This window comes from Odontesthes bonariensis, chromosome 9, assembly GCF_027942865.1.
Source record: "Odontesthes bonariensis isolate fOdoBon6 chromosome 9, fOdoBon6.hap1, whole genome shotgun sequence".
NCBI classification, from domain to species: Eukaryota; Metazoa; Chordata; class Actinopteri; order Atheriniformes; family Atherinopsidae; genus Odontesthes; species Odontesthes bonariensis.
Genome location: NC_134514.1, coordinates 600,116 through 627,033, shown reverse-complemented (window position 1 = coordinate 627,033; position 26,918 = coordinate 600,116). Strand labels below are relative to the sequence as shown.

The following is a 26,918-nucleotide window of genomic DNA, read 5'->3' as shown; positions in this document are numbered from 1 at the left end:
ATTGACATCATAGGGAGACCTCAACTATGAGAGACATAATGAGAAAAAAAAAAAACTCAAAAAATCACATTATAATGATTTTTAAAGAATTTATTTGCAAATAAGGGTGGAAAATAAGTATTTTGTCACCTACAAACAAGCCAGATTTCTGGCTGTCACAGACCTGCAACTTCTTCCTTAAGAGGCTACTCTGTCCTCCACTCATAACCTGTATCACTGGCACCTGTTTGAACTCGTTAATAGTATAAAAGACACCCGCCCACAACCTCAAACAGTCCAAGTTCCACTATGGTGAAGACCAAAGAGCTGTCGAAGGACACCAGAAACAGAATTGTAGACCTGCACCAGGCTGGGAAAACTGAATCTGCAATAGGCAAGCAGCTTGGTGTGAAGAAATCTACTGTGGGGGCGATAATCAGAAAATGTAAGACCTACACTGAAGAGGAAACGTGGCTGGGTCTTTCAGCATGACCACGATCCCAAGCACACTGCCAGGGCAACAAAGGCGTGGCTTCGTAAGAAGCATTTCAAGGTCCTGGAGTGGCCTAGCCAGTCTCCAGATCTCAACCCCATCGAAAACCTTTGGAGGGAGTTGAAAGTCCGTGTTGCCCGCCCCAGAACATCACTGCTTTAGAGGAAGAATGGGCCAACATTCCAGCAATGGTGTGTGCCAACCTTGTGAAGACGTACAGAAACCGTTTGACCTCTGTCATTGCCAACAAAGGATATACAGTGAACCCTCGCTATAACGTGGTTCACCTTTCACGGTCTCGCTGCTTCACGGATTTGCATCGTGCATTGTGTTCTGCATTCTGATTGGCTAAACAGTCTCTCCGCTTCTACTTTACCTGTGTGTCAATAACGTTGCGGTTTAATATGTACACGTACACGTTCATTACAGTTTTCAAACATAATCGATGGTGGCATGTCGGTATATAAGAATCTTTTTGCCCAGAAGAAAAAAGAGCGACAACAACTACCGATAACTAAGCTCTTCTCTCGAAAAAACACACCTGCACCGCGGGCTTTAGGAGAAAAAAGCGCTACAGAGCGGAGTCAGGATGCAGCGGCTCAGTCAGAGAGCAGTGAGATACACCTGAGTCACTATTTGTCCCACTGTACTGTACTTTGTATTTTTTTTCAAAATCATTTTTCATTTTCTCCCGTTCTAATCCAATGACTCGGGTCGCGGTGGGGCGGCGCTGATCTCCGCAATTTGAAGCCTTCAGTTCGTATTGATGATTAAAATGATTATTTTACCGTACAGTAGTTATTTGTAAAAATCATTATAATGTGATTTTTTGAGTTTTTTTTTTTTCTCATTATGTCTCTCATAGTTGAGGTCTACCTATGATGTCAATTACAGGCCTCTCATCTTTTTAAGTGGGAGAACTTGCACAATTGGTGACTGACTAAATACTTTTTTTCCCCACTGTACATGTACTGTGCATGTGAGAACCTATATATATATATATATATATATATACACATACACACACACACATGTACTGTGCATGTGAGAACCAACACATAACCAACCTCGGATCCCTAAAACCTGACCCCGACCTGTGCAGCGAACAGATTCCGCCTCACAAACCTTTTCACATTTATTTAACCTGATGAGTTAAACACCAAAGTGTTGCTCACCGGAGGGGGAATACGGAATCAGCTTCCTGTCTGTCCTCTCAGACCTCGGAGGAGCTGTCGGAGCTGCCGCTCAGAGGGAACGACGTCAGCAGAGACCAGCGGCGAGCAGGAGCGCCTCTGCTGCCCAACGGAACATGTGAGACTCCTTCTGATCAGGTTACAGGTGAGGAACGATGCTTCAGCTCCTCATCATCTCCTGTCTGTTCCAGGTGTGGAGATGGAGCAGATAGACTTCATCGACAGCTGTGTGGAGGAGGAGGAGGAGGGGAAGAGTCGAGGGGGAGGAGGGGGAGGAGGGGGAGGGGACAGGAGCAGCCTCAGCTCTCAGTTCATGGCCTACATCGAGAGACGCATCACCAGAGAGGTAGGAGCTCCGCCCACAAGTCACTCAGGTGACCAGAAGGGCCGGGTTAGTTAACGATTAACTTTACCTTTAACTTCTGTGATTAACTTTACCTTTAACTTCTGTGATTAACTTTACCTTTAACTTCTGTGATTAACTTTACCTTTTAACTTCATTGATTAACTTTACCTTAATGGGTAAGAGTGGCATGTCAATGGGTAAGAGTGGCATGTCAATGGGTAAGAGTGGCATGTCAATGGGTAAGAGTGGCATTGACTTTACCTTTAACTTCTGTGATTAACGTTGTTTCCTGAACTGAAGTAAAAAGAGATGAGTCATGTGACTGTTTTTAGTTGTGACCACACGAAGGGAAGCTTTGTTCCGTTTGGCTCATCAGCTGAGTGCGGAGGTTTCCTCCGTGTAGCTCATCATGTGCTGCTGCAGGAACACACGGTTCAAAGGTTTTTACCATCATGAGGTTCTGACTCGGCATCGTGTTCCAACAGTTTCATTTAGAAAAACACTCTGTGTTCTCAGGGTTCTCCCGTCAAAAACAGCCTGTCCAGGCCGGAGGACACAAAGAGACAGAACAGGTACAAACAGAAACCAACTCGGTCTGCATCTATGTGACCTCACTTCCTGCATCTATGTGACCTCACTTTCTGTCTAACCTCCTGTCCGCCCCCCTTTGTGATGCAGGAGTGTGGTCGATGGTGTCACAGCGCCCTCTAGCTCCCACGGCCAGGTAACTCCTCCCACCTGTCAGACTGATCATCTCTGTGAGACCAAGCGTTGCCTTCGGACTGACCATCTGTGTCTTCATCCTCAGAGAGGTGTGGAGAGGATGAGGAGGGAGGCGCAGCTGGCTGCTCTGCGGTATGACGAAGAGAGACAGAAGAACCGTTCTCTACAGCGGGATGGCGTCACCAGCTATGCCAAGGTACACCTACTTTATCGAGCTCTACGCCACGTTTACCACTTATATGCCACATAACCAGTTATGTGCCACTTTAACCAGTGACATGCCACTCTTACCCATTGACATGCCACTCTTACCCATTGACATGCCACTCTTACCCATTGACATGCCACTCTTACCCATTGACATGCCACTTTTACCCAGTGACATGCCACTTTTACCCAGTGACATGCCACTTTTACCCAGTGACATGCCACTTTTACCCAGTGACATGCCACTTACCCATTTACATGCCACTTACCCATTGACATGCCACTTACCCATTGACATGCCACTGTTACCCATTGACATGCCACTTTTACCCAGTGACATGCCACTTTTACCCAGTGACATGCCACTTTTACCCAGTGACATGCCACTTACCCATTTACATGCCACTTACCCATTGACATGCCACTTACCCATTTACATGCCACTTTTACCCATTGACATGCCACTTACCCATTTACATGCCACTTACCCATTGACATGCCACTTACCCATTGACATGCCACTGTTACCCATTGACATGCCACTTTTACTCATTGACATGCCACTGTTACCCATTGACATGCCACTGTTACCCAGTGACATGCCACTGTTACCCATTGACATGCCACTTTTACCCAGTGACATGCCACTTACCCATTTACATGCCACTTACCCATTGACATGCCACTTACCCATTTACATGCGACTTTTACCCATTGACATGCCACTTACCCATTTACATGCCACTTACCCATTGACATGCCACTTACCCATTGACATGCCACTGTTACCCATTGACATGCCACTTTTACTCATTGACATGCCACTGTTACCCATTGACATGCCACTGTTACCCAGTGACATGCCACTCTTACCCAGTGACATGCCACTCTTACCCAGTGACATGCCACTCTTACCCAGTGACATGCCACTGTTACCCATTGACATGCCACTGTTACCCATTGACATGCCACTGTTACCCATTGACATGCCACTGTTACCCATTGACATGCCACTTTTACCCATTGACATGCCACTTTTAACCATTGACATGCCACTTTTAACCATTGACATGCCACTTTTACCCAGTGACATGCCACTGTTACCCATTGACATGCCACTGTTACCCATTGACATGCCACTTTTACCCAGTGACATGCCACTGTTACCCATTGACATGCCACTGTTACCCATTGACATGCCACTGTTACCCATTGACATGCCACTTTTACCCATTGACATGCCACTTTTAACCATTGACATGCCACTTTTACCCATTGACATGCCACTTTTAACCATTGACATGCCACTTTTACCCATTGACATGCCACTTTTACCCAGTGACATGCCACTCTTACCCATTGACATGCCACTCTTACCCATTGACATGCCACTCTTACCCATTGACATGCCACTGTTACCCATTGACATGCCACTGTTACCCATTGACATGCCACTTACCCATTGACATGCCACTTACCCATTGACATGCCACTCTTACCCATTGACATGCAACTCTTACCCATTGACATGCCACTGTTACCCATTGACATGCCACTGTTACCCATTGACATGCCACTGTTACCCATTGACATGCCACTTTTACCCAGTGACATGCCACTCTTACCCCGTGACATGCCACTTTTACCCAATGACATGCCACTCTTACCCATTGACATGCCACTCTTACCCATTGACATGCCACTTTTACCCATTGACATGCCACTCTTACCCATTGACATGCCACTCTTACCCATTGACATGCCACTCTTACCCATTGACATGCCACTCTTACCCATTGACATGCCACTTTTACCCATTGACATGCCACTCTTACCCATTGACATGCCACTTTTACCCATTGACATGCCACTCTTACCCATTGACATGCCACTCTTACCCATTGACATGCCACTTTTACCCATTGACATGCCACTTTTACCCATTGACATGCCACTCTTACCCATTGACATGCCACTTACCCATTGACATGCCACTTTTACCCATTGACATGCCACTGTTACCCAGTGACATGCCACTGTTACCCAGTGACATGCCACTCTTACCCAGTGACATGCCACTCTTACCCAGTGACATGCCACTGTTACCCAGTGACATGCCACTGTTACCCAGTGACATGCCACTCTTACCCAGTGACATGCCACTCTTACCCAGTGACATGCCACTCTTACCCATTGACATGCCACTTTTACCCAATGACATGCGACTCTTACCCAGTGACATGCCACTGTTACCCATTGACATGCCACTGTTACCCATTGACATGCCACTGTTACCCATTGACATGCCACTTTTACCCATTGACATGCCACTTTTACCCAGTGACATGCCACTTTTACCCAGTGACATGCCACTCTTACCCATTGACATGCCACTCTTACCCATTGACATGCCACTTTTACCCATTGACATGCCACTGTTACCCATTGACATGCCACTGTTACCCATTGACATGCCACTTTTACCCAGTGACATGCCACTCTTACCCCGTGACATGCCACTGTTACCCAGTGACATGCCACTGTTACCCAGTGACATGCCACTGTTACCCAGTGACATGCCACTGTTACCCAGTGACATGCCACTGTTACCCAGTGACATGCCACTCTTACCCAGTGACATGCCACTATTACCCATTGACATGCCACTTTTACCCAATGACATGCCACTCTTACCCAGTGACATGCCACTGTTACCCATTGACATGCCACTGTTACCCATTGACATGCCACTGTTACCCATTGACATGCCACTTTTACCCAGTGACATGCCACTGTTACCCATTGACATGCCACTGTTACCCATTGACATGCCACTGTTACCCATTGACATGCCACTTTTACCCATTGACATGCCACTTTTAACCATTGACATGCCACTTTTACCCATTGACATGCCACTTTTACCCATTGACATGCCACTTTTAACCATTGACATGCCACTTTTAACCATTGACATGCCACTTTTACCCATTGACATGCCACTTTTACCCAGTGACATGCCACTCTTACCCATTGACATGCAACTCTTACCCATTGACATGCCACTCTTACCCATTGACATGCCACTTTTACCCAGTGACATGCCACTTTTACCCATTGACACGCCACTTACCCATTGACATGCCACTTTTACCCATTGACATGCCACTGTTACCCATTGACATGCCACTCTTACCCATTGACATGCCACTTTTAACCATTGACATGCCACTTTTACCCATTGACATGCCACTTTTAACCATTGACATGCCACTTTTAACCATTGACATGCCACTTTTACCCATTGACATGCCACTTTTACCCAGTGACATGCCACTCTTACCCATTGACATGCAACTCTTACCCATTGACATGCCACTCTTACCCATTGACATGCCACTTTTACCCAGTGACATGCCACTTTTACCCATTGACATGCCACTTACCCATTGACATGCCACTTTTACCCATTGACATGCCACTGTTACCCAGTGACATGCCACTGTTACCCAGTGACATGCCACTGTTACCCAGTGACATGCCACTCTTACCCAGTGACATGCCACTGTTACCCAGTGACATGCCACTGTTACCCAGTGACATGCCACTCTTACCCATTGACATGCCACTCTTACCCATTGACATGCCACTCTTACCCAGTGACATGCCACTGTTACCCATTGACATGCCACTGTTACCCATTGACATGCCACTGTTACCCATTGACATGCCACTTTTACCCATTGACATGCCACTTTTACCCATTGACATGCCACTTTTAACCATTGACATGCCACTTTTACCCAGTGACATGCCACTGTTACCCATTGACATGCCACTGTTACCCATTGACATGCCACTTTTACCCAGTGACATGCCACTGTTACCCATTGACATGCCACTGTTACCCATTGACATGCCACTGTTACCCATTGACATGCCACTTTTACCCATTGACATGCCACTTTTAACCATTGACATGCCACTTTTACCCATTGACATGCCACTTTTAACCATTGACATGCCACTTTTAACCATTGACATGCCACTTTTAACCATTGACATGCCACTTTTACCCAGTGACATGCCACTCTTACCCATTGACATGCCACTCTTACCCATTGACATGCCACTCTTACCCATTGACATGCCACTTACCCATTGACATGCCACTGTTACCCATTGACATGCCACTTACCCATTGACATGCCACTTACCCATTGACATGCCACTCTTACCCATTGACATGCAACTCTTACCCATTGACATGCCACTGTTACCCATTGACATGCCACTGTTACCCATTGACATGCCACTTTTACCCATTGACATGCCACTTTTACCCAGTGACATGCCACTTTTACCCAGTGACATGCCACTTTTACCCAGTGACATGCCACTCTTACCCATTGACATGCCACTCTTACCCATTGACATGCCACTTTTACCCATTGACATGCCACTGTTACCCATTGACATGCCACTGTTACCCATTGACATGCCACTTTTACCCATTGACATGCCACTTTTAACCATTGACATGCCACTTTTAACCATTGACATGCCACTTTTACCCAGTGACATGCCACTGTTACCCATTGACATGCCACTGTTACCCATTGACATGCCACTTTTACCCAGTGACATGCCACTGTTACCCATTGACATGCCACTGTTACCCATTGACATGCCACTGTTACCCATTGACATGCCACTTTTACCCATTGACATGCCACTTTTAACCATTGACATGCCACTTTTACCCATTGACATGCCACTTTTAACCATTGACATGCCACTTTTACCCATTGACATGCCACTTTTACCCAGTGACATGCCACTCTTACCCATTGACATGCCACTCTTACCCATTGACATGCCACTCTTACCCATTGACATGCCACTGTTACCCATTGACATGCCACTGTTACCCATTGACATGCCACTTACCCATTGACATGCCACTTACCCATTGACATGCCACTCTTACCCATTGACATGCAACTCTTACCCATTGACATGCCACTGTTACCCATTGACATGCCACTGTTACCCATTGACATGCCACTGTTACCCATTGACATGCCACTTTTACCCAGTGACATGCCACTCTTACCCCGTGACATGCCACTTTTACCCAATGACATGCCACTCTTACCCATTGACATGCCACTCTTACCCATTGACATGCCACTTTTACCCATTGACATGCCACTCTTACCCATTGACATGCCACTCTTACCCATTGACATGCCACTCTTACCCATTGACATGCCACTCTTACCCATTGACATGCCACTTTTACCCATTGACATGCCACTCTTACCCATTGACATGCCACTTTTACCCATTGACATGCCACTCTTACCCATTGACATGCCACTCTTACCCATTGACATGCCACTTTTACCCATTGACATGCCACTTTTACCCATTGACATGCCACTCTTACCCATTGACATGCCACTTACCCATTGACATGCCACTTTTACCCATTGACATGCCACTGTTACCCAGTGACATGCCACTGTTACCCAGTGACATGCCACTCTTACCCAGTGACATGCCACTCTTACCCAGTGACATGCCACTGTTACCCAGTGACATGCCACTGTTACCCAGTGACATGCCACTCTTACCCAGTGACATGCCACTCTTACCCAGTGACATGCCACTCTTACCCATTGACATGCCACTTTTACCCAATGACATGCGACTCTTACCCAGTGACATGCCACTGTTACCCATTGACATGCCACTGTTACCCATTGACATGCCACTGTTACCCATTGACATGCCACTTTTACCCATTGACATGCCACTTTTACCCAGTGACATGCCACTTTTACCCAGTGACATGCCACTCTTACCCATTGACATGCCACTCTTACCCATTGACATGCCACTTTTACCCATTGACATGCCACTGTTACCCATTGACATGCCACTGTTACCCATTGACATGCCACTTTTACCCAGTGACATGCCACTCTTACCCCGTGACATGCCACTGTTACCCAGTGACATGCCACTGTTACCCAGTGACATGCCACTGTTACCCAGTGACATGCCACTCTTACCCAGTGACATGCCACTATTACCCATTGACATGCCACTTTTACCCAATGACATGCCACTCTTACCCAGTGACATGCCACTGTTACCCATTGACATGCCACTGTTACCCATTGACATGCCACTGTTACCCATTGACATGCCACTTTTACCCAGTGACATGCCACTGTTACCCATTGACATGCCACTGTTACCCATTGACATGCCACTGTTACCCATTGACATGCCACTTTTACCCATTGACATGCCACTTTTACCCATTGACATGCCACTTTTACCCATTGACATGCCACTTTTAACCATTGACATGCCACTTTTAACCATTGACATGCCACTTTTACCCATTGACATGCCACTTTTACCCAGTGACATGCCACTCTTACCCATTGACATGCAACTCTTACCCATTGACATGCCACTCTTACCCATTGACATGCCACTTTTACCCAGTGACATGCCACTTTTACCCATTGACATGCCACTTACCCATTGACATGCCACTTTTACCCATTGACATGCCACTGTTACCCATTGACATGCCACTCTTACCCATTGACATGCCACTTTTAACCATTGACATGCCACTTTTACCCATTGACATGCCACTTTTAACCATTGACATGCCACTTTTAACCATTGACATGCCACTTTTACCCATTGACATGCCACTTTTACCCAGTGACATGCCACTCTTACCCATTGACATGCAACTCTTACCCATTGATATGCCACTCTTACCCATTGACATGCCACTTTTACCCAGTGACATGCCACTTTTACCCATTGACATGCCACTTACCCATTGACATGCCACTTTTACCCATTGACATGCCACTGTTACCCAGTGACATGCCACTGTTACCCAGTGACATGCCACTGTTACCCAGTGACATGCCACTCTTACCCAGTGACATGCCACTGTTACCCAGTGACATGCCACTGTTACCCAGTGACATGCCACTGTTACCCAGTGACATGCCACTCTTACCCAGTGACATGCCACTCTTACCCATTGACATGCCACTCTTACCCAGTGACATGCCACTGTTACCCATTGACATGCCACTGTTACCCATTGACATGCCACTGTTACCCATTGACATGCCACTTTTACCCATTGACATGCCACTTTTACCCATTGACATGCCACTTTTAACCATTGACATGCCACTTTTACCCAGTGACATGCCACTGTTACCCATTGACATGCCACTGTTACCCATTGACATGCCACTTTTACCCAGTGACATGCCACTGTTACCCATTGACATGCCACTGTTACCCATTGACATGCCACTTTTACCCATTGACATGCCACTTTTAACCATTGACATGCCACTTTTACCCATTGACATGCCACTTTTAACCATTGACATGCCACTTTTAACCATTGACATGCCACTTTTAACCATTGACATGCCACTTTTACCCAGTGACATGCCACTCTTACCCATTGACATGCCACTCTTACCCATTGACATGCCACTCTTACCCATTGACATGCCACTTACCCATTGACATGCCACTGTTACCCATTGACATGCCACTTACCCATTGACATGCCACTTACCCATTGACATGCCACTCTTACCCATTGACATGCAACTCTTACCCATTGACATGCCACTGTTACCCATTGACATGCCACTGTTACCCATTGACATGCCACTTTTACCCATTGACATGCCACTTTTACCCAGTGACATGCCACTTTTACCCAGTGACATGCCACTTTTACCCAGTGACATGCCACTCTTACCCATTGACATGCCACTCTTACCCATTGACATGCCACTTTTACCCATTGACATGCCACTGTTACCCATTGACATGCCACTGTTACCCATTGACATGCCACTTTTACCCAGTGACATGCCACTCTTACCCCGTGACATGCCACTTTTACCCAGTGACATGCCACTCTTACCCATTGACATGCCACTCTTACCCATTGACATGCCACTCTTACCCATTGACATGCCACTCTTACCCATTGACATGCCACTTTTACCCATTGACATGCCACTCTTACCCATTGACATGCCACTCTTACCCATTGACATGCCACTTTTACCCATTGACATGCCACTCTTACCCATTGACATGCCACTCTTACCCATTGACATGCCACTCTTACCCATTGACATGCCACTTTTACCCAGTGACATGCCACTTTTACCCATTGACATGCCACTTACCCATTGACATGCCACTGTTACCCATTGACATGCCACTTTTACTCATTGACATGCCACTGTTACCCATTGACATGCCACTGTTACCCATTGACATGCCACTTTTACCCATTGACATGCCACTTCTACCCATTGACATGCCACTCTTACCCCTTGACATGCCACTCTTACCCAGTGACATGCCACTTTTACCCATTGACATGCCACTTTTACCCAGTGACATGCCACTCTTACCCATTGACATGCCACTCTTACCCATTGACATGCCACTCTTACCCAGTGACATGCCACTCTTACCCAGTGACATGCTAATTTTACCCAGTGACATGCCATTGACATGCCACTCTTACCCATTGACATGCCACTCTTACCCATTGACATGCCACTTTTACCAGTTACATGCCACTCTTACCCAGTGACATGCCACTTTTACCCATTGACATGCCTCTTTTACCCAGTGACATGCCACTCTTACCCATTGACATGCCACTCTTAACCAGTGAAATGCCACTCTTACCTTGACATGCCAATTTTACCCAGTGACATGCCATTGACATGCCACTCTTACCCATTGACATGCCGCTCTTACCCATTGACATGCCACTCTTACCCAGTGACATGCCACTTTTACCCATTGATATGCCACTTTTACCCAGTGACATGCCACTTTTACCCAGTGACATGCCACTGTTACCCAGTGACATGCCACTGTTACCCATTGACATGACACTCTTACCCATTGACATGCCACTCTTACCCAGTGACATTCCACTTTTACCCAGTGACATTCCACTTTTACCCAGTGACATGCCACTTTTACCCATTGACATGCCACTCTTACCCATTGACATGCCACTTTTACCCATTGATATGCTACTCTTACCCATTGACATGCCACTCTTACCCAGTGACATTCCACTTTTACCCAGTGACATTCCACTTTTACCCATTGACATGCCACTTTTACCCATTGACATGCCACTTTTACCCATTGACATGCCACTCTTACCCATTGACATGCCACTTTTACCAGTTGTGCCACTTTTACCCATTGACATGCCACTTTTACCCATTGACATGCCACTCTTCCCCAGTGACATGCCACTTTTACCCAGTGACATGCCACTTTTACCCAGTGACATGCCACTCTTACCCATTGACATGCCACTCTTACCCATTGACATGCCACTCTTACCCATTGACATGCCACTCTTACCCATTGACATGCCACTCTTACCCATTGACATGCCACTTACCCATTGACATGCCACTGTTACCCATTGACATGCCACTTACCCATTGACATGCCACTCTTACCCATTGACATGCCACTGTTACCCATTGACATGCCACTGTTACCCATTGACATGCCACTTTTACCCATTGACATGCCACTTTTACCCAGTGACATGCCACTCTTACCCCTTGACATGCCACTCTTACCCAGTGACATGCCACTTTTACCCATTGACATGCCACTTTTACCCATTGACATGCCACTTTTACCCATTGACATGCCACTTTTACCCAGTGACATGCCACTTTTACCCAGTGACATGCCACTTTTACCCAGTGACATGCCACTTTTACCCAGTGACATGCCACTTTTACCCAGTGACATGCCACTCTTACCCATTGACATGCCACTTTTACCCATTGACATGCCACTGTTACCCATTGACATGCCACTGTTACCCATTGACATGCCACTTTTACCCAGTGACATGCCACTCTTACCCCGTGACATGCCACTTTTACCCAATGACATGCCACTCTTACCCATTGACATGCCACTCTTACCCATTGACATGCCACTTTTACCCATTGACATGCCACTTTTACCCAGTGACATGCCACTCTTACCCATTGACATTCCACTTTTACCCATTGACATGCCACTGTTACCCATTGACATGCCACTCTTACCCATTGACATGCCACTCTTACCCATTGACATGCCACTCTTACCCATTGACATGCCACTTTTACCCAGTGACATGCCACTTACCCATTGACATGCCACTTACCCATTGACATGCCACTTACCCATTGACATGCCACTTACCCATTGACATGCCACTGTTACCCATTGACATGCCACTTTTACTCATTGACATGCCACTGTTACCCATTGACATGCCACTGTTACCCATTGACATGCCACTTTTACCCCTTGACATGCCACTCTTACCCCTTGACATGCCACTCTTACCCAGTGACATGCCACTCTTACCCATTGACATGCCACTCTTACCCAGTGACATGCCACTCTTACCCAGTGACATGCCACTCTTACCCAGTGACATGCTAATTTTACCCAGTGACATGCCATTGACATGCCACTCTTACCCATTGACATGCCACTCTTACCCATTGACATGCCACTTTTACCCAGTGACATGCCACTCTTACCCAGTGACATGCCACTTTTACCCATTGACATGCCACTTTTACCCAGTGACATGCCACTCTTACCCATTGACATGCCACTCTTAACCAGTGACATGCCACTCTTACCCATTGACATGCCACTCTTAACCAGTGACATGCCACTCTTACCCATTGACATGCCACTCTTACCTTGACATGCCAATTTTACCCAGTGACATGCCATTGACATGCCACTCTTACCCATTGACATGCCGCTCTTACCCATTGACATGCCACTCTTACCTAGTGACATGCCACTTTTACCCATTGATATGCCACTTTTACCCAGTGACATGCCACTTTTACCCAGTGACATGCCACTGTTACCCAGTGACATGCCACTGTTACCCATTGACATGACACTCTTACCCATTGACATGCCACTCTTACCCAGTGACATTCCACTTTTACCCAGTGACATTCCACTTTTACCCAGTGACATTCCACTTTTACCCAGTGACATGCCACTTTTACCCATTGACATGCCACTCTTACCCATTGACATGCCACTTTTACCCAGTGACATTCCACTTTTACCCAGTGACATTCCACTTTTACCCATTGACATGCCACTTTTACCCATTGACATGCCACTCTTACCCATTGACATGCCACTTTTACCCATTGACATGCCACTCTTACCCATTGACATGCCACTTTTACCCATTGACATGCCACTTTTACCCATTGACATGCCACTCTTCCCCATTGACATGCCACTTTTACCCAGTGACATGCCACTTTTACCCATTGACATGCCACTCTTCCCCAGTGACATGCCACTTTTACCCAGTGACATGCCACTTTTACCCATTGACATGCCACTCTTACCCATTGACGTGCCACTGTTACCCAGTGACGTGCCATTTTAATCAGTTACACATCTCTTTAACTAGTTTACATCAGTTTAAGCATTTTAACATTAGTATTGTAAATCCTACCCAGTTTAACCAGTCCTGCACCAGTTTAACTCGTCCCATCCCAGTTTAACCAGTCCTGCACCAGTTTGACTCGTCCCATCCCAGTTTAAACAGTCCTGCACCAGTTTGAACTTGTCCCATCCCAGTTTAACCAGTCCTGCACCAGTTCACCTGTTTGTACCAGCAGGTGGACCTTGTATCTCCTCTGTGTTTTTGTCGAGATCACCTGTTAGGTCAGGTTAACCAACTGGTTAACCAGGTGCAGTGTCACTCACTGACCTCTGCCTATTGTTGTGTTTCAGCACAAAGCTGCTCAGAGTCCAACAAAGTCCGGTCCTGATTCTGAGGTGAGACTTTATCTGTTGTTGCTGTGGTTTTTCTGCTCCCCTCTGGGCATCGGCATCAAAAAGGTCGTGGGCCTGAAAAAGAGACTAAATGTTGTGGAACTGTTTTTAGAATTTAATTTCATGTTCTTTCAGAAATAAACCCCCTCATCATGTCAAAGCACTGAATTCCTCCCAGTCTTGAATTTGGTCTCATGCAGCCATCAGTGTTGTAGCCCCGCCCCCATGTGTAGACCACGCCCCTCACTACACCTGTTCTCCTTCATGTTATAGCTGTATGTCTTTGTTTATGTTTGTGTCTGTGATGTTTGTGTGTTCAGAACATCTACCCCTCCAGACGCTCCACCCACACAGATGACTCCGCCCTTTTTATGGTAAGGGTTGGCCACTCCCCCAAAAAGCTACTAACTGATTTACAAAACAAAGGCTCATGGAAATCGGTCAGATTTATGTTTGATCACCAGAAACATTGGTCATAAGGAAACCGTACACTGTCGATGATGATTATACTGACTATTCCTATATTCCTTATACTGAGTCTACCTGACTCTACCTGAGTCTACCTGACTCTACATGACTCTACATGACTCTACCTGAGTCTACCTGACTCTACCTGAGTCTACCTGAGTCTACATGACTCTACATGACTCTACCTGACTCTACCTGAGTCTACTTGAGCCTACCTGACTCTACATGACTCTACCTGACTCTACCTGAGTCTACTTGAGCCTACCTGACTCTACCTGAGTCTACATGACTCTACCTGAGTCTACCTGACTCTACCTGAGTCTACCTGAGTCTACATGACTCTACCTGAGTCTACATGACTCTACCTGAGTCTACCTGAGTCTACATGACTCTACCTGAGCCTACCTGAGTCTACCTGAGTCTACATGACTCTACCTGAGTCTACCTGACTCTACCTGAGTCTACCTGAGTCTACATGACTCTACCTGAGCCTACCTGAGTCTACCTGAGTCTACATGACTCTACCTGAGTCTACATGACTCTACCTGAGTCTACCTGACTCTACCTGAGTCTACCTGAGTCTACCTGACTCTACCTGAGTCTACCTGACTCTACCTGACTCTACCTGAGTCTACCTGAGTCTACCTGAGTCTACCTGAGTCTACCTGACTCTACCTGAGCCTACCTGAGTCTACCTGAGTCTACCTGAGTCTACATGACTCTACCTGAGTCTACCTGAGTCTACCTGACTCTACCTGACTCTACCTGAGTCTACATGACTCTACCTGACTCTACCTGAGTCTACATGACTCTACCTGAGTCTACCTGACTCTACCTGACTCTACCTGAGCCTACCTGAGTCTACCTGAGTCTACATGACTCTACCTGAGTCTACCTGAGTCTACATGACTCTACCTGAGTCTACCTGAGTCTACATGAGTCTACATGAGTCTACCTGAGTCTACCTGAGTCTACCTGAGTCTACCTGACTCTACATGACTCTACCTGACTCTACCTGAGTCTACATGACTCTACCTGAGTCTACCTGAGTCTACCTGAGTCTACCTGAGTCTACCTGAGTCTACATGACTCTACCTGAGTCTACCTGACTCTACCTGAGTCTACCTGACTCTACCTGAGTCTACCTGAGTCTACCTGACTCTACCTGAGTCTACCTGAGTCTACCTGACTCTACCTGAGTCTACCTGAGTCTACCTGACTCTACCTGTGTCTACCTGACTCTACCTGAGTCTACATGACTCTACCTGAGTCTACCTGACTCTACCTGAGTCTACATGACTCTACCTGAGTCTACATGACTCTACCTGACTCTACCTGTGTCTACATGACTCTACCTGAGTCTACATGACTCTACCTGTGTCTACCTGACTCTACCTGTGTCTACATGACTCTACCTGAGTCTACCTGACTCTACCTGAGTCTACATGACTCTACCTGAGTCTACATGACTCTACCTGACTCTACCTGTGTCTACCTGACTCTACCTGAGTCTACATGACTCTACCTGAGTCTACATGACTCTACCTGTGTCTACCTGACTCTACCTGAGTCTACATGACTCTACCTGAGTCTACCTGACTCTACCTGAGTCTACATGACTCTACCTGAGTCTACCTGAGTCTACCTGAGTCTACCTGAGTCTACCTGAGTCTACCTGACTCTACCTGACTCTACCTGACTCTACCTGAGCCTACCTGAGTCTACCTGAGTCTACATGACTCTACCTGAGTCTACCTGAGTCTACCTGAGTCTACCTGAGTCTACCTGACTCTACCTGACTCTACCTGACTCTACCTGAGCCTACCTGAGTCTACCTGAGTCTACATGACTCTACCTGAGTCTACCTGAGTCTACCTGAGTCTACATGACTCTACCTGAGTCTACCTGACTCTACCTGAGTCTACATGAGTCTACCTGAGTCTACCTGAGTCTACCTGAGTCTACATGACTCTACCTGAGTCTACATGACTCTACATGACTCTACCTGAGTCTACATGACTCTACCTGACTCTACCTGAGTCTACATGACTCTACCTGAGTCTACCTGAGTCTACATGACTCTACCTGAGTCTACCTGAGTATACCTGAGTCTACCTGCTCGAGTTACTGCGACACGTCAAACTTCTTTGGTGACTTTTCATAAATCTGACTGTCACGAGCAGCATGTGACCTCACGGTCTCCTCTCTGCAGCATGAACACACCTGTCTCCTGTTGTGTAAGCCCCGCCCCCATCCTTCCTCCTTTAACCTTTCCCTGTCAACAGATCTGATGATCCAGTTCCATTAACCTTTTGGTTTCTCCTACATCTTCTCACAGATTGTTGTTGTTTCCACTGATCCTTCTCACACCCTCTGTTATAAGCCAGTTACCATGGAAACATGGCAGATAGTTTATATATAGACCAAGGCTCTGTTCGAAACCGCCTACTACGTACTGCATACTACATACTACATACTGCATACTGCATACTGCATACTGCATACTCCATACTGCATACTGCATACTTCATACTGCATACTGCATACTGCATACTGCATACTCCATACTGCATACTGCATACTCCATACTGCATACTGCATACTGCATACTGCGTACTCCGTACTGCGTACTGCATACTCCATACTGCATACTGCATACTCCATACTGCGTACTGCATACTCCATACTGCATACTGCATACTGCATACTCCATACTGCATACTCCATACTGCATACTACGTACTGCATACTGCAAACTGCATACTCCATACTGCATACTACGTACTGCATACTGCATACTGCATACTCCATACTGCATACTGCATACTGCATACTGCGTACTCCGTACTGCGTACTGCATACTCCATACTGCATACTGCATACTCCATACTGCATACTGCATACTCCATACTGCGTACTGCATACTCCATACTGCATACTGCATACTCCATACTCCATACTGCATACTCCATACTGCATACTACGTACTGCATACTGCAAACTGCATACTCCATGCTGCATACTGCATACTCCATACTGCATACTGCATACTCCATACTGCATACTGCATACTCCATACTGCATACTCCATACTGCATACTGCATACTCCATACTGCATCCTACATACTACATACTGCATACTGCATACTGCATACTCCATACTGCATCCTACATACTGGATACTCCATACTGCATACTCCATACTGCATACTCCATACTGCATACTACATACTCCATACTGCATACTGCATACTCCATACTGCATACTCCATACTGCATACTACATACTCCATACTGCATACTGCATACTGCATACTACATACTGCATACTCCATACTCCATACTGCATACTACATACTGCATACTCCATACTGCATACTGCATACTACATACTGCATACTGTAACTGCATACTCCATACTGCATACTGCATACTCCATACTGCATACTACATACTCCATACTGCATACTGCATACTGTAACTGCATACTGCATACTACATACTGCATACTCCATACTGCATACTGTAACTGCATACTCCATACTCCATACTGCATACTGCATACTCCATACTGCATACTACATACTCCATACTGCATACTGTAACTGCATACTCCATACTCCATACTACATACTGCATACTCCATACTGCATACTGTAACTGCATACTCCATACTCCATACTGCATACTGCATACTACATACTGCATACTGTAACTGCATACTCCATACTGCATACTGCATACTCCATACTGCATACTCCATACTGCATACTACATACTCCATACTGCATACTGCATACTGTAACTGCATACTGCATACTACATACTGCATACTCCATACTGCATACTGCATACTGCATACTACATACTGCATACTCCATACTGCATACTGCATACTCCATACTGCATACTGCATACTGCATACTACATACTGCATACTGTAACTGCATACTCCATACTGCATACTGCATACTCCATACTGCATACTGCATACTCCATACTCCATACTGCATACTCCATACTCCATACTGCATACTCCATACTGCATACTGCATACTCCATACTCCATACTGCATACTGCATACTCCATACTGCATACTGCATACTACATACTGCATACTGTAACTGCATACTCCATACTGCATACTACATACTCCATACTGCATACTGCATACTGCAAACTGCATACTCCATACTGCATACTGCATACTCCATACTGCATACTGCATACTACATACTGCATACTCCATACTGCATACTGTAACTGCATACTCCATACTGCATACTCCATACTCCATACTGCATACTGCATACTGCTTACTGCATACTGTAACTGCATACTCCATACTGCATACTGCATACTCCATACTGCATACTGCATACTCCATACTGCATACTGCATACTACATACTGCATACTGTAACTGCATACTCCATACTGCATACTCCATACTGCATACTCCATACTGCATACTGCATACTCCATACTGCATACTGCATACTACATACTGCATACTCCATACTGCATACTCCATACTGCATACTGTAACTGCATACTCCATACTGCATACTGCATACTGCATACTGCAAACTGCATACTGCATACTCCATACTGCATACTGCATACTGCATACTGCATACTCCATACTGCATACTGCATACTCCATACTGCATACTGCATACTGCATACTGTAACTGCATACTGCATACTGCATACTGCATACTCCATACTGCATACTGCATACTGCATACTGCATACTCCATACTGCATACTCCATACTCCATACTGCATACTGCATACTGCATACTGTAACTGTATACTCCATACTGCATACTGCATACTCCATACTGCATACTCCATACTCCATACTGCATACTCCATACTGCATACTGCATACTGCATACTGCATACTCCATACTGCATACTCCATACTCCATACTCCATACTGCATACTGCATACTGCATACTGTAACTGTATACTCCATACTGCATACTGCATACTCCATACTGCATACTCCATACTCCATACTGCATACTCCATACTGCATACTGCATACTGCATACTGCATACTCCATACTGCATACTCCATACTGCATACTGCATACTCCATACTGCATACTGCATACTCCATACTCCATACTGCATACTCCATACTGCATACTGCATACTGCATACTCCATACTGCATACTGCATACTGCATACTGCATACTCCATACTGCATACTGCATACTCCATACTGCATACTGCATACTCCATACTGCATACTGCATACTGCATACTCCATACTGCATACTCCATACTGCATACTCCATACTGCATACTACATACTGCATACTGCATACTACATACTGCATACTCATCAATCAGACAGTATGCAGAGCGTTTACCCACAATGCATTTCGCTCCTGCCCGAGCCGAAATCAGCCGGCCTGAAGCTGATTTCCCTTAAGCTCTAAACTCTGTAAACTTTAGCAACATTTGAAACATTTTCAGGAGAGAAAGTAGTCGTTTAGATCCCCAACGTGTTGAAAATCTGACAAAATACCGGCTGTTTACAATTTTGTTCCCACAACTTCGGCGCTGCTAAAGCTAGCCGCAGTGAGCTAACGCACTTCCGGTTATTTTCACAAAATAAAATACCCGTTGCCTTTTATCATAGGGAAAGCCATTACCATACAATTGGTGCTTTTGTTTTGAAAACAGGAAGTGAACCTACCCTCGTTTTAGCTAGCTTGAAACTGCCGTTTTGACAGGAAATGACGATCGGCCACGTTACGTTGCATCTTGGGTAGTTTGAGTATGAGTAGTAACCTCATGATGCATACCCAACATTTAGAATCTAGTATGCATCCGGGAACTTAAAAAAAGTTAAAGGTAGTATGAGTAGTAGGAGAAGTAGGCGGTTTTGAACACAGCCCGGGTGTTTGAGAGAACCAGGAGAAGAACCTGTGAGAAACACAAATGTTTGTTCTGGTGACACATCAGGTCCGGTTCTGACGTCGGCTCACAGCTGAAGAGCTCAGTTGATCCAGAGAGAATCTTCTTCTTTTTCATGGTTGTTTCTTCTCCTCTCTGTGTGTCAGTGGGTTCTGCAGGTTGAGTCGGACTCACCTGTTTCCTGTTTATGATCTCACCCGTTTATGATCTCACCCGTTTATGATCTCACCTGTTTATGATCTCACCCGTTTATGATCTCACCTGTTAAGTCCGACTTGTGATGTCACACGTGATGTGAAAAGGTTCTTCCTCGGACCTCATGATGGCTTTAGGTCAGACTCACACCAGACTGGTCTCAGGTGCCGTCTGATCGTCACGTTCAGATCAGTATACACTTTCAGAGTTTCCTAATGCAGGTGTGTAACTGTGTGTTCTCTCAGCAGGGGGAGGACAGGGCCGCTCTGTCTCCTACAGGTAAGCACAGCCACATGACTCTGACATCATCGGTCTGATCGCCTTCACCTGCCTTTGACTCGGCGTGTTCTGATTTCTCTCAGCCAATCAGTCGCCTTCGTACCCCGGCTCAGGGGGCGTGGCCGCCTGTCGGACAGCCAGCGTGAGGCCGGAGAGCTTCCTGTATCGCCTCGGACAGAGAGAGGAGAAAAGGAAAGGTGCGTGGTCCGTCTTTGTTATCAGCCAATAGGAGCTGAGAGCAGCTTCACCTGTCAGGTGTGTGACTGCTGCTGCGCTTCCCTCTCTGTCCACCAGGGGACGCCGCCGCCACACCTGCTCAGAGCCAGCAGGAGGCGCCTGGGCCGCCGCCTCTGGTGGGAGAAGATGCAGAGCTGGTGGAGCAGCTCAGAAAGGTGCTGTCAAACATCTGTCCCACACCTGTCCAACATCTGTCCAACATCTGTCCCTCACCTGTCCACACCTGTCTCACACCTCTCACACCTGTCCAACACCTGTCTCACACCTGTTCGACACCTGTCCACACCTGTCTCACACCTGTCCAACACCTGTCCAACATCTGTCCCACACCTGTCCCACACCTGTCCAACACCTGTCTCACACCTGTTCGACACCTGTCTACACCTGTCTCACACCTGTCTCCCATCTGTCCCACACCCGTCCCACATCTGTCCAACATCTGTCCAACACCTGTCTCACACCTGTTCGACACATGTCCAACATCTGTTCCACATCTGTTCCACATCTGTCCCACACCTGTCCCACACCTGTCCCACAACTGTCTCACACCTGTCCAGCACCTGTCCCACACCTGTCTCACACCTGTCCCACATCTGTCCAACACCTGTCCCACATCTGTTCGACACCTGTCCCACACCTGTCCAACATCTGTTCGACACCTGTTCCACATCTGTTCCACATCTTTCCCACACCTGTCCCACAACTGTCTCACACCTGTCCCACACCTGTCCAACATCTGTTCCACATCTGTCCCACATCTGTCTCACACCTGTCCCACACCTGTTCGACACCTGTCCCACACCTGTCCAACATCTGTTCCACATCTGTCCCACACCTGTTCCACACCTGTCCAACATCTGTTCCACATCTGTCCCACACCTGTCCCACAACTGTCTCACACCTGTCCCACACCTGTTCGACACCTGTCTCACACCTGTCCAGCACTTGTCCCACACCTGTTCCACATCTTTCCCACACCTGTCCAACATCTGTTCCACATCTGTCCCACACCTGTCCCACAACTGTTCGACACCTGTGTCACACCTGTTCCACACCTGTCCCACACCTGTCCAACATCTGTCCAACATCTGTTCCACATCTGTCCCACACCTGTCCCACACCTGTTCCACACCTGTGTCACACCTGTGTCACACCTGTCTCACACCTGTCTCACACCTGTTCCACACCTGTTCCACACCTGTCACACCTGTGTCACACCTGTCCCTCACCTGTCTCACACCTGTCCCTCACCTGTCCCTCACCTGTCTCACACCTGTCTCACACCTGTCCCTCACCTGTCTCACACCTGTCCCTCACCTGTCCCTCACCTGTCTCACACCTGTCCCTCACCTGTCTCACACCTGTCCCTCACCTGTCCCTCACCTGTCTCACACCTGTCCCTCACCTGTCCCTCACCTGTCTCACACCTGTCCCTCACCTGTCTCACACCTGTCCCTCACCTGTCCCTCACCTGTCTCACACCTGTCCCTCACCTGTCCCTCACCTGTCTCACACCTGTCCCTCACCTGTCTCACACCTGTCCCTCACCTGTCCCTCACCTGTCCCTCACCTGTCTCACACCTGTCCCTCACCTGTCTCACACCTGTCCCTCACCTGTCCCTCACCTGTCTCACACCTGTCCCTCACCTGTCTCACACCTGTCTCACACCTGTCTCACACCTGTCTCACACCTGTCTCACACCTGTCCCTCACCTGTCTCACACCTGTCCCTCACCTGTCTCACACCTGTCTCACACCTGTCTCACACCTGTCTCACACCTGTCCCTCACCTGTCTCACACCTGTCCCTCACCTGTCCCTCACCTGTCTCACACCTGTCCCTCACCTGTCTCACACCTGTCCCTCACCTGTCCCTCACCTGTCTCACACCTGTCCCTCACCTGTCCCTCACCTGTCTCACACCTGTCCCTCACCTGTCTCACACCTGTCCCTCACCTGTCCCTCACCTGTCTCACACCTGTCCCTCACCTGTCTCACACCTGTCCCTCACCTGTCCCTCACCTGTCTCACACCTGTCCCTCACCTGTCCCTCACCTGTCTCACACCTGTCCCTCACCTGTCTCACACCTGTCCCTCACCTGTCCCTCACCTGTCTCACACCTGTCCCTCACCTGTCTCACACCTGTCTCACACCTGTCTCACACCTGTCTCACACCTGTCCCTCACCTGTCTCACACCTGTCCCTCACCTGTCTCACACCTGTCTCACACCTGTCTCACACCTGTCCCTCACCTGTCTCACACCTGTCTCACACCTGTCTCACACCTGTCCCTCACCTGTCTCACACCTGTCTCACACCTGTCCCTCACCTGTCCCTCACCTGTCCCTCACCTGTCCCACACCTGTCCCTCACCTGTCTCTCACCTGTCCCTCACCTGTCTCACACCTGTCCCTCACCTGTCCCACACCTGTCCCACATCTGTCTCACACCTGTCCTTTGTGTCTCTAGAACATCGAGGCTCGTCTAAAGGTGTCGTTGCCTAGCGACCTGGGAGCAGCTCTGACAGACGGCGTGGTGCTGTGTCACCTGGCCAATCATGTGAGACCGCGGTCCGTCCCCAGCATCCACGTCCCCTCCCCCGCTGTGGTGAGTCCCTCCCAGCTGACCACCTGGGTAATTTAACTCTTCCTGCTCTGGTGAAAGGAGAAGCTGGAGGTAGAGGTGAACTGGGGGTAGCACCACCAGCCTCTGGCTCTGAGCCAGTCAGGCTCTGTCTCTCATGATTTCATCTAAATGTAATGCCTGAGAAGGCATTCATTTAACCTTAACCGTTACTAACAGCAGCTTTTACAATCAGGCAAATGGTGCTAACATGATAGACAGTGTTTGTTAGTTACCTGCAGTGTTAGCCGAGGACATGCTAACGTTGCTAACGTTGCTAACGTTGCTGGGTTCAGATTCACCAACGTTAATCATTCATTCATAGTTATTGCATGTTGGTAGTATTTCCTCCCTTTGGTGAAATATTCACTTTGCAAGTTGCCCTGTTGTCGTCTTTTTTAGGGATGTGTAACCAAACTTTCGAGCGTTTGTACCGCTTGGGCGCCATGTTTACTGTTGGCTGCTGGCTACGCTGGACTCGCCACGCAACGCTGCGTGGTGACGTCATTCGCGCCCACTGGAATCGATAAGGGAATCGTTTGCAAAATCGCCAAAACGATTCCAAGGAATTGAAACACTGGGAACCGGTTCTCAACAAGAACCGGTTTTCGATTCCCATCCCTACAAAGCACACACACATGCTCAATGATTAACATACGCGACTCCCACACCTCCTCACCGGTCCCAAGGCTTGATGTTGTGTGTATGTGTTGCTTTTTCTTTTTTGTGCTGTTTTTTTTTTGCAATCTCAAACTGTATCTTGGTAAGGGTAAAGTGTGAAATATGATTTTCTCCTCCTCTCACCTAATGTGGTATTTCTCCTATCTGGCAGCGCTTATCAGAATCAGAATCAGCTTTATTGGCCAGGTTTGACTAAACAAACAAGGAATTTGACTCCGGTAACTTCACTCACAAAGTACAACACTCAACAATAACATAAAATAATAAAAATTAGAAATGCAGAACAGTAAGAGTTGAATTGATTATAAATATAAATTATCACTGAGCTATTAATTGTCATTATAATAATTATCACTGAGCGGCATGGCCATGGTCACCCGTCTCCCTTGTTTGTTTTTTAAGTTGTCTGTCTGGATGGGTCGTACTGGAACTTACTTTTCGTTATGCTATACTTGTATAGCATATTGTGTAATGACAATAAATCTGAATCTCATCTCACTCCGCAGCCTAAACTCACCATGGCCAAATGTCGGCGGAACGTAGAGAACTTCCTGGAGGCGTGCCGCAGGATTGGGGTTCCACAGGTAACACACACCTGAGTGATGGGCTGTTAGTGACCGGATGGATGAATGAATGAGGCTGAATCCATCAGGACAGAAGAGAAGAGGAGCTCAGTACCTCTGAGGAGGAGATCTGATGGATTCAGTGGCTGTGTTCAAAACCGCCTACTACATACTGCATACTGCATACTGCATACTACATACTGCATACTGCATACTGCATACTACATACTGCATACTGCATACTGCATACTACATACTGCATACTGCATACTGCATACTGCACACTGCATACTGCATACTACACACTGCATACTGCATACTGCATACTACACACTGCATACTGCATACTGCATACTACACACTGCATACTGCATACTGCATACTGCACACTGCATATTGCATACCACATACCGCATACTACATACCGCATACTACATACTGCATACCGCATACTGCATATTGCATACTACATACCACATACCGCATACTACATACCGCATACCGCATACTACATACCGCATACCGCATACTACATACCGCATACCACATACTACATACTACATACTGCATACTACATACTCATCAATCAGACAGTATGCAGAGTGTTTACCCACAATGCATTTCGCTCCTGCCCGAGCCGAAATCAGCCGGCCTGAAGCTGATTTCTCTTAAGCTCTAAACTCTGTAAACTTTAGCAACATTTGAAACATTTTCAGGTGAGAAAGTAGTCGTTTAGATCCCCAACATGTTGAAAACCTGACAAAATACCGGCTGTTTACAATTTTGTTCCCACGAATTCGGCGCTACTAAAGCTAGCCGCAGTGAGCTAACACACTTCCTGTTATTTTCACAAAATAAAATACCCGTTGCCTTTTATCATAGGGAAAGCCATTACCATACAATTGGTGCTTTTGTTTTGAAAACAGGAAGTGAACCTACCCTCGTTGTAGCTAGCTTGAAACTGCCGTTTTGACAGGAAATGACGATCGGCGACGTCACGTTACGTTGCATCTTGGGTAGTTTGAGTA

General features: G+C 46.9%; 1 protein-coding gene across 5 annotated transcripts in view; it reads left to right on the top strand.

Annotated features, from left to right (window-relative positions):
• lrch3 (leucine-rich repeats and calponin homology (CH) domain containing 3) overlaps window positions 1-26,918 on the top strand; it is a 47,723-nt gene that overhangs the window by 13,676 nt on the left and 7,129 nt on the right. For 2 of the 5 annotated variants that reach the window (XM_075472688.1, XM_075472686.1), the window contains exons 8-19: window positions 1,690-1,783; window positions 1,857-2,011; window positions 2,528-2,583; window positions 2,690-2,735; window positions 2,820-2,930; window positions 14,864-14,908; window positions 15,226-15,279; window positions 21,754-21,787; window positions 21,871-21,984; window positions 22,082-22,179; window positions 24,494-24,631; window positions 25,834-25,911. In XM_075472688.1, coding sequence (XP_075328803.1) covers window positions 1,690-1,783; window positions 1,857-2,011; window positions 2,528-2,583; window positions 2,690-2,735; window positions 2,820-2,930; window positions 14,864-14,908; window positions 15,226-15,279; window positions 21,754-21,787; window positions 21,871-21,984; window positions 22,082-22,179; window positions 24,494-24,631; window positions 25,834-25,911 — 1,023 coding nt within the window. The remainder of the gene's footprint in view (window positions 1-1,689; window positions 1,784-1,856; window positions 2,012-2,527; window positions 2,584-2,689; window positions 2,736-2,819; window positions 2,931-14,863; window positions 14,909-15,225; window positions 15,280-21,753; window positions 21,788-21,870; window positions 21,985-22,081; window positions 22,180-24,493; window positions 24,632-25,833; window positions 25,912-26,918) is intronic. The other 3 variants (XM_075472687.1, XM_075472690.1, XM_075472689.1) reach the window with 3 other exon arrangements.